Source organism: Diprion similis, chromosome 9 (genome assembly GCF_021155765.1).
Source record: "Diprion similis isolate iyDipSimi1 chromosome 9, iyDipSimi1.1, whole genome shotgun sequence".
In the NCBI taxonomy this organism is placed as follows: Eukaryota; Metazoa; Arthropoda; class Insecta; order Hymenoptera; family Diprionidae; genus Diprion; species Diprion similis.
In genome coordinates, this window is record NC_060113.1 from 6812335 (window position 1) to 6825843 (window position 13509).

The 13509-nt window shown below is 38.3% G+C and overlaps 2 protein-coding genes across 8 annotated transcripts in view; one reads left to right on the forward strand and one right to left on the reverse strand.

Annotated features, from left to right (window-relative positions):
• LOC124410515 (rho guanine nucleotide exchange factor 10-like) overlaps positions 1-13509 on the forward strand; it is a 53419-nt gene that overhangs the window by 23932 nt on the left and 15978 nt on the right. Inside the window, exon 1 of one of the 3 annotated variants that reach the window (XM_046888960.1) lies at positions 12878-13157. The exons of the other annotated variants lie outside the window; for them this stretch is intronic. Coding sequence (XP_046744916.1) covers positions 13121-13157 — 37 coding nt within the window. The 5' untranslated portion in view covers positions 12878-13120. Of the gene's footprint in view, positions 1-12877; positions 13158-13509 lie in introns of those variants that run through there. 3 annotated transcript variants of the gene reach the window in all.
• Positions 21-8423, reverse strand: LOC124410516 (transcription elongation factor SPT5-like). Of its 5 annotated transcripts, none has more exons than XM_046888963.1 (5): positions 8177-8348; positions 7430-7523; positions 2537-2639; positions 910-1223; positions 21-701 (listed from the first exon to the last, which is right to left on the reverse strand). In XM_046888963.1, the coding sequence occupies exons 1-5, from the start codon at positions 8208-8210 to the stop codon at positions 161-163; spliced, it is 1086 nt and encodes a 361-aa protein (XP_046744919.1). In that variant the 5' UTR covers positions 8211-8348; the 3' UTR covers positions 21-160. The 5 variants fall into 5 exon arrangements, with proteins under 5 accessions (XP_046744919.1, XP_046744917.1, XP_046744921.1 ...); XM_046888961.1 differs by having other exon boundaries at positions 910-1232; positions 8177-8347; XM_046888965.1 differs by lacking the exon at positions 7430-7523 and having other exon boundaries at positions 8177-8423.

A 13509-nucleotide genomic window follows, 5' to 3' on the forward strand; every position in this document is an offset into this window, starting at 1 on the left:
TCGAAATCCGAACAAAGTATAAAATTAGTTTCAGTTTGAAAAAGTTGGACACAGTATATGGCATATAACGGTTCAGTCACGGTACTCAAAATAAGGCGATTCTGGACTAAAATATCGACAAGTCACCGAGTCTAACGACATCAATAACACACACTTTTCACTATTTATCGGCTATTCTTTCAACGGCGGTAAGAATCCGGTTCATGATCAGACGATTTTCTTCATCACGACGTTTCGTGTACTCGAAAAACTCGCTCAGACATTTTTCTAAACTGCATTCATGACCGTGGCATGATTCTTCGTGTCTCCTTCTCTTCCTTCGTTTCTGAGGAGGCTCATCTTCTTCCACCTCTTCTATTTCTTCTTCCAGTTCTATACCCTCGACATCTTCAACCGCCTCTTCCGCCTCCTCCTCGTCGTCATCGTCATCGTCATCATCTTCATCTTCATCTTTCACGGAATGATTGCCGTTTATTTTCGTTACCGCCAAGGTGTCGTCGCTCCGCAAGTATCGTCCGACATCGGAAGACGCGTTAGTACTTCTGACCTTTGAAAAATTATTGACCCGGAGAACTGGCACCGAGGACGATGACGATCTGCTCACAGTTTTGATCGACAGTTCAGTCGCTGGTGGCAGTCGTGAGACCAAAACCTCGCTCGCATTCCGACGCCTCAATTCTTGCGCGATCAGTGACGCTCTGCTGTGAAAATGAGAAAATTTTTATTTTTTATAAACTTAGAAAAAATGAAAATCTAACGTACAACAAAAAGGGACAATTTTTTTTTTTTTGCATGCTTTTGGTCGTTTTCACTCAAAGTTAATTACACAATATGTCTTTACGCCTTGCTATTAGTATTTATGCACATTTACATATAAGTACTAGAATAATTATATACGACACTACTCACGTTGCAGAAGTTCTAGGTCGGCCTATCGGAACCCTGGGAAGCCGTTCAATTTCAATTGAAAAGTCTTCATTGATACTTCGCAACCGTCTTAAAGCGGTGATCGAGTTCGATTCCTCGGTTTCGGAGTCTGCTCGTTGCTCATCTTGCGGTGAAGCCGACTCGTCTGGGGTCACCGAAAGGCATAGAAATTCATGCGGATTAACGTCGTCCTCGTCGTTGCGATTTCCGTAACCTGCACCAAGCACCTCGTCGATTGCACCGTAAAACGGCCACGATATGTCGTCTGATTTATTCTTGTCGCCGTGTACCGGGTTCTTCAGTTCCTTAAACAAATTCAATCTAGTCATCTGGCCTTTGTGACAGTAAATACAATATACAGCAGATATTGATAAAAAAAAATTTAAAATCAAGTTACAGTATAAGTTACAAAATATAAAAAAAGTTAAGAGAAGCTCGAAGTTGAAAAAGAAAAAATGCAATTTAGTTTGTTTTTTTCTCTTTCTTTTCTTCGATTTCTATGTGAATCAGAAGGAAAATTAGGTCTGATGGTTAGAGGACTTGGATGAGCAGATTCCGTAGTTATAATTGCTGGGTCGAAGTTATAATTGGACACGGGCTACGCAGTTTATCATGGCGTGTCACGAGGTTCTAAATATCACCCCGAAATCTCTAATTTACCCTTAGGGTGTGCGGAATTTCCCTCGGGAAAATCGTGTTCAGTTGCAAGGGTTGCTCTACACGTCATGTTTACAATCGTGATTAATTTTTGCCTGAAATATTTGGATATCGAATGAAGTTGACCGAGAACCGCGTAGTAACAAATATAAATTTAATATATATATATATATAAGATTCTTAATCGATGATTACATAAGATTGTCTTTTGAGTTTTTACAAGGGTTAACTGTATTGGGTTTTTAAGTGCGAATGGAATCCACCGTTTAAAAATATTCCGTAATGCTTTTGGAACAAATTCTACCAACCAAAGCTACGATACCAGCCATTGAAAAAAGGTTTAGTTATTAGAATGTTGAAAATCACTAAACTCTGGTAATATTGATCTGATTCTAATGTTTTGGGCTTATTTTATTCGCTGTAGAAATTTGTAGAGATCGTTTGAAAAAAAATATGACAGATAGTTGATTTTCAGAGTGTTAAAATCAAATGAAGAATAGAATCGGATCAACAATATCAGAGTTTAATGAGGTTCAAATCATCGGTCCAAAAGTTTACTATTTTGCAAGATTACAATGATTTGGACGGATTTGATTTTTTCAAAATTTGACTATGTTTTGTTTTATCGCATTTTACTTGATTTTAGAGAGTCAAAATGTCAACAAGATAGATTTTCATAATTTTGAACTTTTCAAATACAAATCCTTCTCTCAAATTTTTGTTTCATTCGTGATCGACGAACATCATCGGCGCGAGTGATACTAAATGAAGATTATTTCAACAGTTTCTTTTCTCATTCTGTTCCTTTTACATTCAGACGTTGTTGATCACTTTTCCACATTTTCATTAGCAACAAGTTTAAACAAATGACGGAAATTGGCTCAAGTCAGTCACTTCAATGATTGGACAACTCATAATCGTTTAGATAACGTGCAATTAATCCAGTCCTCACTTTGTATTGTTGCAAAAGATTGGACCACTTCTTCTTGAGGACACGGTAGTGGACGTCAGCCATGATGGTTGGAAATTCCCGCCTCATTTGTTGGAGTATGTGTCTGAAAATGAAGTTAATTACGGGTAATATCAACGCATCTATATACATATATATATATATAACATCACTCTTTAAACCCTAAGGAAGAGGTTTGCATCACGCTGTACAGCATGACGTGTGTATTTACAGACCCGCCAAGCTATATCTGGATCCTAAAACATAACGATCGGGGATCTCGCGACTGGACTCCGCGAAATTCGAGAATCTCATCGTCGTCGCGTTTCCCTCCAGGCCCTCGTCTTTTTCATATATTTAGAATTTACGACCCCTGATGGGTGGTGCCCCTTGACGCTTTCCACGTTCTACGTTCGAACATGCATGACCAACACCAACCTACCTACGTGCATAATGTTATTATTTTAAACAACACCCGGCGGGACTTGCGATTCGCCAATTGGGAACAAAAGATCCTCGTCTTTATAAATTACGCTTAGTAAACGACGAGAGTTTAGATTTAATTGTACTATTTAGACTATAAACTGATTATACTCACATGATTAATCGATCAAAAGATCAATCACCGAACTATACAGACTCTTCGATACGATTTTAACGTGTTAAGGCAACGTTTTTTTTGTTTTGAATTTTATTCCCGTAAGTTGAAATTTTTGTCTGAATAACTTACTTTGTACGAAAAAAAAAACATTGTCGGAATGTTTCGTTGTTATAATTACTCGGAAAGTTTTATTTTCCTCTTTGATATGCGTATATACTTATTGATACGTTGTCCATAAACGATCACGTGAAAGCACGCGAAGAAAGCTTTTAGCTTTTTTTTTTTTTTTTTTTTTTCTCTTTCCAACTAGTTTACCTTCTTTGTTACGTTCGCAATCTAATCTTACTTTCTCTTTCTCTTTCTTTTTCTTTCTCGCTCTTCTCCACGTATAAGTCACAATATTATAGTGCAATCTGCAGTTTTTTTTTTTTTTTTTTTTTTTATTTTGTTTTTTTTAAGCGTACGTCACAGATTACCACGCATGTTGTTATGCATCTTCGTGACCGTTGTAGACAAAGTGTAAACAAATATAAATATTATATGTATATATAAACGTATGTGTAACTACACGTGTTTGTTTATGCATACATATTTAATTACTAAAGGTATAGTGATTTGGACGATTTGTTTGTAAATTTATTTTAAAATGTAGTTCTACTTCTGATGCGGGTATGGAAAACTACTTAATATATTTTACCAGAATTTTTTAACTTAACAAATAGTTTTCATTTTTGTATTATATACGCGTTATTTCGTATACAGTGTACATTATTTAGAGAATCGACAGAAATAATTTTAATCTATAAACATTTGTAACATATCTTTACCTATAATTGGAAAACAAAATTGCGATTCGATAACCTTTGTTATTCCGCCGTATCGGAACTGTTTCAAAATTTCGATGAACTCTGTCTCTATCTTTCTCTTTCTCTTTCTCTTTCTCTGTTCTTGAAAAAAGAATGAATCACGAAACTTATAAGTAAATTCGAACCATCTTCGTCCGAGCGATAAATCGAGAGAGAGAGGGAGAGAGATAGAGAGAGAGAGAAGCCTTTATATTTTACTAGCTTTTTTTTTTTTATCAAGTATAGAAAATTTCTGGTGAACTGGAGGTTAAAGTTTATGATATGTCTTCCTTTTTGTTTATTCTTCGATCTTCCATCTTTTATCTAAAATCGCACGTTCCTTTTTCCTTGGTATAGAATTAATTCGAAATTAATTCCAATGAAACAAAGCACTCATTATTCGCGAATAAATCATAAGACAAAGGCCAGCTTCGATGATTAACCGATGATAGCTATTCATTACGTGTGTAAAGTTTCTCGACGTAAGGGGGGGCGGCGAGGGGGGGGGGGGAGATTACGTTAGGCGGTAAAATTCTTCGCAGGCTTGTAATTTTTTGTTATTTATACATGTTTTTTTTTTCCTTCTTTCTTTCCTTAAACGTGTATTTACTCGTATGGCATAAAGACGAGAAGGTGAAAAAAGAAAAATAAAAAAAGATTTAGTGATTACGAACGGTTACATTGTTTGAAATATTTCACTGGAAAGCATTTGTATAAATATAATGTATATATACATATAACAACGTGTTATATATATATATATCTATTACCGACTCGATTGACGTCACTCGTTTCTCGACCTTGTTAAACGGCGTATAATCGAATCGCGTTCGACAAATTCTTCTCCACTTGAACGACGTCGATTGCTGAAGAAAGAGAGGAGGTCGATCGAGCAAGAGGAGTGCCGTAGGGTATTGAAGGGAATAATAATAATAATAATAATAATAATAATAGTATGGAACACGCGGTATGTATTATTTGTACACAGTGTACGACTGAGATATTATACATTTTAAGAGGTGTAAAAAAAAAAACAACCAAAAACTGGGAAAAAAAAACTAAAATAAAAAAAAACACCGGGGTCGGAGGTGGGGTTGAAATTATCAATCAAAAGTAAGGAAGATCAATGAAACGACATGGCGACGCATGCGCCGGAAATTATTAATATAGGGACCGATTTTATCTCTCTCTCCATCCTTCTCTATCTCTCCCTCGATTCGCGCTTGTGGGTAGAAAATGAAATTGCCTTGTCTGGAACAGGCTTATACTTATCCGGTGTTTAACACCCCCCCCCCCCCCCCCGCCATCTTGACCAGCTGCAGCAGTTGTTATGTAAATAAGACATAACAGGTTACGGCATTTTCTATTCAGTATTTGCTATTTTTTCGTCATGTCTTATTTATTTTGATCTTTTTCTGACATTTTGTTTAAAATGAGAAACAATTATCGAATCGAATGGAACCGATTGATGAATTAAAAGCTTGCAATTCGTTGTGTGTATTAGGTACGTTAAGGAGGTGTATATTGAACGATTTCGACGTTGACGTTTTCATCTTTGAAAATATTTAAGTCCGCGTATTGCAAATGGTGAAAAAGAGATTTTTAAAATGCGATTCTGTATGCAATTCTGAACCAAAATACACTCAGATGGATTTTTATGCGACGCACAAACAGAGAAATCGCAATATAGTAATATTCGTAGATAGAATGCAAAATTTTTTTTTTTTTAATCTTGTTTGCTTATTGCTGGGTCAAATGAAAATTTATTGGATTGGTCTTTGTTCAGAATTGAATACAGAAAATGCACTGTTAAAACCTTTTTCACGTTTACGATACGTGGACTTGGATATTTGGAGATGTATGCGAAAACGTCGAAATCGATCTGGTCACCAACCCATTAATCGTTGTTTAAAAGACAAGAAAAAAAATTATGCAAGAAAACGCGTGAAACCTTACATTCGTAATGAATTGTTACAAATCTTTATTACCGTTGAAATCTTTTTTTTTCTCGTTTTCTTTTTATTGACTTTCCGGAATAAAGGTCAACTTCTATTACCCTAAGATTCTAAAGATCACGGACAATTATTGTGCAATAATAATGATCTATAGTTGAGTTTTGTTTGAAGAAGGAAGAATAATTTCAATTCCTATAATATTTTGAAATTCAAAACTACAATATTTCAATATACATTTCGATTGAAATCTTGCGCCGTAATATTGAACATTCTCTCCAACACTTCTTCCTGATTTTGCAACCACCCCTCGCATTTGTATTCAGAAATGCGTAAAGAATTGTGTGTATGTGCACGGACGCGACGAAGTGACGTCGAAGAATAAAATTATCGTGCGATCTTTGAGATGTCCGGCAAGACGACTCGCGCACACGGTGATTAATAAAAAAATCTATCTCAGAACGAACTGATGCTTATGTTCACACACTTGATATGTATGTACATACATAGTATAGGTAATAGGTGTATGTAATACGTATAAACGGATAACGATCAGCGCACTATGCACTTGCCGGCGGCCTTCCAAGCCTCTGTTCCCCCATCCGTCCTGGTCCCGAGTATCCTCCTCCTCCTCCTCCTCCTCTTTCTCCTCCTCCTCCTCCCACCATTCAACTGGACGTCGTCGTCCCGCTCCAAAGTTACAGACGTCATCTTCATCTCGACGCACGCTAAACGCTATAACAACGCATCATACATACGTACGTACAGACAGGCGGCTCAAAGAAGCGAAACCATGTTTTATACCAAGAAGGAAAGAAATGTACCAATAGTTTACCGGTAAAAAGTATGAATTTTACCGTTTTCACGTCTCTCACAGAACCTAAACCGGGAAGAGATGAAACGCTGCGAGTATCGGAGAAGAGTGTATTCTTATTGTTATTATTATTGTTGTTGTTGTTGTTATTGTTATTATACGGTAGACTAGGAGCATGTAGTGCGCGGTGGGGCGCGTTTGATGATCGCACGACGACGACGACGACGACGACGACGACGGTGGTAGCGAACAACGTGTGCTACAAACACAACTTCGCGACGACGACGACGACGACGAGGAGGAGGACTACGACGGCGACGAATTATTACACGATCGTGCGTCAGTTATACACGGTATAACTTGACCGATGGGTGTCACGGGTGCTGCTGCTGCTGCTGCTGCTGCTGTTTGTGCTTATTGTGAGAGTGCAGGTGCGAGTGTTCTTTATACGGATTGTACATACAACCGATGAAACCAAGCGTTTGTGCAGAGGAACAATTTTACTACTACCCTTAGCTTCAAGACGATGATGCCGCCTGTCGCGGTAAGAATATTAATAATAATACGTGCGATCGTTATTATTGTGTTGTTGTTTTTTTTTTCTCATATCATATTTTTACTGGAAGGGGTTGAAGGGGGATTGATTTCTTTGATATAGTTAAAATTTCGTCTCGTTATACTCACTCCCATCCCGCCTGAGCGGAATACTTCCGTCCGGTAAATAAATTCCCGTTCTCTTTCCGCAGCTGAATAAACCGTGACGTCAGATTCTCCGTCCCTGTAACGTTCGAGATCGTACGAAATATTACAATTATATTCTATTGTTATATTATTATAATTGTTGTTGTTGTTGTTGTTTTGTTGATATTTATTTAAAGTGTTTTTTTTTTGTTTTTGTTTTTGTTTTTTTTTTCTTTTGATTCTTCGATAAATTAATTCACACGTTCACGACGTTCGTTGCCGCTGTTGCTGTTGCTGCCGTTGCTGCGTGATACTTATTACCTTGCAAGACTCGTTAACTGACGCGAGAAGGAAAACACACGCGCTGAATCATGCACACACACCCGCGTGCATGCACGTGCGACGGTATGCGGATGTGTATGTAAAGTAAATTGAATTTAATTCACATTTGTACTCTTAATGCACGATCTAATCCATCCACATAATATGTCGTATGTGCATTTTAGATATGCGTGTTGTTACGTACATATGTATGTACATACATGTCGTTGAATACGCGTTCGAAAAAAATAAAATAAAAAATAAAAAAATAGACCGTGTGAATTCACCGAGTACATATATACGACGTTAGGGGACAACACAACAAAACAAAAACAGCCAGAGTAAAGAAAGAGAGTGAGCAAGAGAAAGGGAGATGGAGAGAGAGAGAGGGTGAGAATAGGCGAAGATGATGAGAATACGAAGACTCACAACGAAATTTGGTCTGATGAAAAGCGTGAGTCATGGTGGTGGTGGTGGTGGTGGTGGTGGTCGTGATGGTGGTGATTATTATAACAATTACGTCTCAGTCTCAGGTACGAAATGGCAAAACTGATCATGTTCGGATTCTAGTGCGTACTAAAATGTAGACCTCGTTTCAGTCTTGACTTGGGGAAAAAATAAAGTGGGGATAGAGGAGAGATGGATGCGGGATGGATGGATTGGATGGATGGATGTGTTAAAGCACACACAGCGTCGTTGCAGCAGGCGAACGACGAGCCGAGGATCGCTCTGACGGGAGCAACGATGCCCAGGGAGGGGAGAGAGGACGCGAATTCATTGGTAGATAGACTCTCGCTCGGGATTATATGGAACGAAAACAAACTGTATCGCCATCTCTCAATCGTTTCTACAAGCATTCGACTTCGCACCGCGCCGCAGCGCCGTTTACCCAGCCATTCCTCCTCCAACTCCTATAATATTCGGTGCAGCGCAGAACGGAACTAAAGAATTGCTGCATTATCGACCTGATATACCTCGCGCTTGCCTGGATGCCTGCTTTGAATCCTCCCCCCCCCCCCCCCCCCCCCCCCCAATTCACGGCCATCTATCCACCGCTCACCGCAAACTACTCTTCAAATTTGCCTGCATTTCATTGCGGTATTACGTAATCCTCCCCTCCCCCCCGTCGCCTGGCTCTCGACCCGCTATCTGAACAAGAAGTTTAACGCGCTCTGATTCTTGCAAGATTCGTCTTCTTTTGTGTTGTTACGTACTTCTTATGCGTGCAGGGTTTGGTTCTTTATTGACGGTTCTTACGCATTAGTCACAGACTTGCGACGTGGCATCGAGTATTCTTTGGATAATACTAAACGCGTATAGAGGTGAAGGTGAACTGATTATGAGGTCGAAGTTAGCAACGGTTGTTGCAACGCGATGCATTTTTTTTTTTTTTTTTTTTGGAAGAATCGTTATTTTATAATTTTTTGAAATTCGGTGATCATGTTGTAAAGTTATAAAACGTGTCGATGTTTTGACAATTTGACTGGTTTTGATATTTATTATTAATGTGAAAGATAGTGGGTTTTTTTTTTTTTTTTTTTTTTAATAATTTTTCGTTGCGTTAACGTTAGTATCTTTAAATTCGTTGTACTTGTTACGTTCCGTTAATTTGTTTACGCAAGCTTGATAAATTTATTATAGAATTAGTCGATTGTTTTTTTTTTTTTTTTGTTTACGCTTCACTGTTTTTCAAACTTTTGTACAATACTTGTGCTGTACAAATTCTTGGAAAAATTTCTTGTTTTCTTCGACCGTTGACTGTATAAGAGATTTTAAAACTGTCGTCGAAACTTCACGTTTCGAACGAAGTAACGAAAAGCATTATCATTTTTTTTTTTTTATGATTAGAGTTTACTTCCAACATGTTTTTGTATACTCGTAATATGGTCGCGTGAGAGTAGTTATTTTACAAATACAAGTATATTACACGGTTGAATTTACAGTTTTTGAAGCTAATTCTGTGACGTTACATGGATTTTCTACACCAGCGTAGAATAGAATCGCCATGTCAACTTGAACTGGTAAAAATATATGAAATAATGGGCATTGATGACTAAATACATTTTTTAGATATTCTTGGACAATAACGATGCAGTTATCATAGAATTTTGTGTATTGTGAAAATTAACGAGAAACCTTTGCACGTAAAATTATCCACATGTAAGATAATATTATCTTAGAATTTTGTCAGGATAGTAGAAATATCCACGGTTAAGTCCTTACTATACTTTGATACGCGTGTTATGTAAATAGCTGAGCTATTAGAAAGTTTCTTCGAAAAATTAGATTTTCATTTTTCGACTAACTCTTATCTCAGATTTCAAATGTTTTCTGAACGAATATAGCGAATAAACTCAACCGGAATGTCAATTGTCAGGGGAATAAAGAATTAGCTATACAAATATGCTTATTACTTCTATTTATCAAATAATGCCGTAAAAGACAGATACCATACATAATTTCCATAATACGAAAAGATATGAATGAAAATAATGACTCATACTTTAACCGCTATACACAGAAAGATGACATGGTTACATTGCGCAATGTCTGCATTAATATTAGATTTAAACAGCTATAAATAAGCATTAGAATATATCTATAACTTTTATGAATGACTACAGTTATTCTCGCTCTAAGAACCTCAAAATATCGGGGAAGTTTGAGAAGAGACTAACTGCACTCCATGTGCTATTAAAAATCAACGCGACTGATTTGAGAACGATCCGATCCATCGCCTGCGCGCTGATACATAATCCATCCTGTATTCTCCTTTGCAGTTTCAAATTTCGCACGCGTAGCTAAACAAACACTCGTGCACACGTATAGACACACATACTCCACTGCAAAGTCCCAGCGACTAGCTGCCTACCTACTGTTCACAGCCTTGGAACGCTCCTCTCTGTTCTCACTCAGGAGTTGAATCGATCCTCACCAGACTTTGCATCGTACAATCTATGTATACCTGGGTTGGTCAGAGGTCTTTTAGAAATCTTCGGCATGTCCGCATCCGTAGCAGCTTGAGCCTAATACTCAGAAAAGTGGAGGGCAGGGCACGGCAGGAAGAGAGCTGTTGGGTACTGAGATCCTTCCTGCCTCCGACAGATGCGTAGAGATTCCGAGATATGGGAGAAGCGAACAGCTGCTGCTGCTGCTGCTACTAACATCCAAAACTAAAATCAAATTACGTCGCTGATCGGTGCATGTATTTTGAGTTTTCCTCAACGTCATGTGAACGCCGGTTTTTTTTTTAGAAGGACGACGTCGAGTCTCCGTTCGTACTTCAAAAAATTGACAACATCTGCGTCACAGAGGATTTCTCACTGTTATACTTACTGGTTATAATCAAAGCGGTTAACCGACGCGATGTCGAGATCTTTTTGCCGGCGGATCTCTGACTCATGTTTTATTATTCATCAGATGAAAATCCTCTCATAATGTCTTCCGCTCGGGAAATGTATCAGAGCACAAACTTATTGTAGATCATTTTTCCGTTTAACCCTTTGAGTCATGTTATTCTTCTGAGTCAAATTTTATTTCTATATAATTTCTCCTCTAGGGTTTTTCGAATTGTCGATTACGAATCTGAAATCAGATTTTGGACATTCAAAATAACGGATTCGATATGATGGACGCAAGTTTGAAAAATTTATTAAACTTGGACAAGACAAAATTGACAATCGTTGGTTCAAATAGTTGACATCGTTATTTAAAAAATTTTGTCGTCGTATCAGGTCCACTGATATGAATTGTCGAAATCTGATGTCATGTTTGTTATGACCAACCTGAAAATCTAGTAAATCATGATTTTCGTTCAAGTTTAATTAATTTTTGTCCTCGACACTGGATCCTCCATCTCGAGTTTGCAAAATCTTGCTTCGGATTCATAATCACTGATCCCAAAAACACCTACATACGGATTTTTGTTTAGATTTGATTCAGTTTCAAATTTTATTCTTTCAATATTCACGGTCTTTCAATTAATTCATTTAGTATACCGTCAGAAATGTAAAAAAAAAAAAATCTTACTAATGTATGTCAAAAAGTTTTCTAAATTGTACGTGGTAAGAATACTTGCTACTATGACTCAAAGGATTAACATACAATTACCTACAACCGCTGGAGTACTCTAAAACATGAGACTGAAGTTAGTAACATAAACGCGAGAAAACATTGTTAAGGAAAAAATGACTATTTCGCAAGTTAATTAATACTGACTATCAAGTAGTTACCTTTTCCAAATATCAATAAGTTTCTTTCGTCTTATTACGGTTTATTTCATTGTCAGACATTTCTACAATTCTATACAAAATAACGATTTTTTCCAAACGTTAAATCATCACCATAAACGTTAATCTAAACAACTTCAGCCTCGTTCTAACAGTTATTCCTCCATGTTTTCAAATGTTCAAAACCGCCGCTCAATTGTGAACTGACAACAAGAGGCATTCATTATATGTATAGAAACTAATCGTATAAACGTAGTTTCGACCCTCACCCTCACCCTCGCAACGATGAAACGGTATAAACAAGGAGTTATTTGGTCGGGGACTATGCACTTCTGTTGCAAGGGTCACGCATGCTCGGCTATCGCCGTCGGCAACCACTGCACGAGGAGCAGCAGCAGCAGCAGCAGCACAAGGAGCTGGAGGACAGCCGCAAGAACCAACCACGCACAATAGGCGTCCATGTACGCCGTCTGTCGTCGACGGAGAGAACTATTGAGCATTTCGTTTCCTCTCCCCTTCAGCTGGCTGGCCGCCCGGGGTACCATGACCATCAGTGCTCAACGGGCTCCGCTCCGCAGGCCAGCCAGCTAGTCGACGCCGACGCCGACGCCGACGAGAACGACGACGACGACGACGACGACGAGGACGACACGAAGTCGTCAGCCATGTTTCTCACCGTTGTTAATACCGTCTCTTTGTTGTCACACGCGTTGTTGTTGCGCCGGGGATGCGCTAAATAAATAAACGATGAACGGGGTTCGCGAGCGTGTATGACCATAGAAAGACAAAAAGAAACAAACAACAAAAATAAAAGATAAATAAAGAAAGAAACACAACGGAGGAGAGCAACTTTGCTCATGGGGACCGGGCAACTACCCCCTTTAAAAAAACACAGACACGCACACGTATACATATATACTTACAGGAATTAGTATTGTTTACAATTTACACGAGATAATTTGAAACAACTGTGTGCCCTGGGAAAGAAACCTCCCTAATAATATCTTCGTTGGCGGCTGTTCGCGCGCGTTTAAAAAAAAGAAAAGAAAATAAACAACAACAACAACAAGAAGAAGAAACAAACAAAGATAAGGTAGAAGAAGAGAAAAAAAAAAAAAATAACGCCCGGCCCACGGGACCCGCGATGGATGAAATGCACAACGGCGTTGTACTAATCAAGTGTAAGTTGAAACTGCTAATGTGTTTCGTAATCCATTTCTGATATGCATACTATGTACTTCAGCATATATCTCTATACATGGTGTTATAGCGTATAAATATAACGCAGATTGTTGGAAGAAGTTCTTTCAATTTAATATAATTTATTCATCCACGCGAGCGGTGCAATTGTTGTGTTGTGTTGTTGGTGCGCGGTCGTGGTGATGTGCTTGTGTTTCGTGTGCAGGAAGCAGGTATTCTCTCTCCTCTTTCTCTTTCTATTTCTCTTTCTCTTTCTCTCTCTCTCACGTTCACTCTCACTATCTGACGTATGAAACGTGTATTCCGGGTCCCAGCCCTCCGTGTTTGCGCGCG

Coding starts and splice junctions, on each gene's coding strand:
- LOC124410516 (XM_046888962.1), bottom strand. CDS start 8,304: ATGATCAGTTTTGCCATTTCGTACCTGAGACTGAGACGTAATTGTTAT. Junction 1,233..2,536: donor ATCTTTTGCAACAATACAAA/GTGAGGACTGGA, acceptor AATTTGTTTAAG/GAACTGAAGAACCCGGTACA. Junction 702..909: donor CGACCTAGAACTTCTGCAAC/GTGAGTAGTGTC, acceptor TCATTTTCACAG/CAGAGCGTCACTGATCGCGC.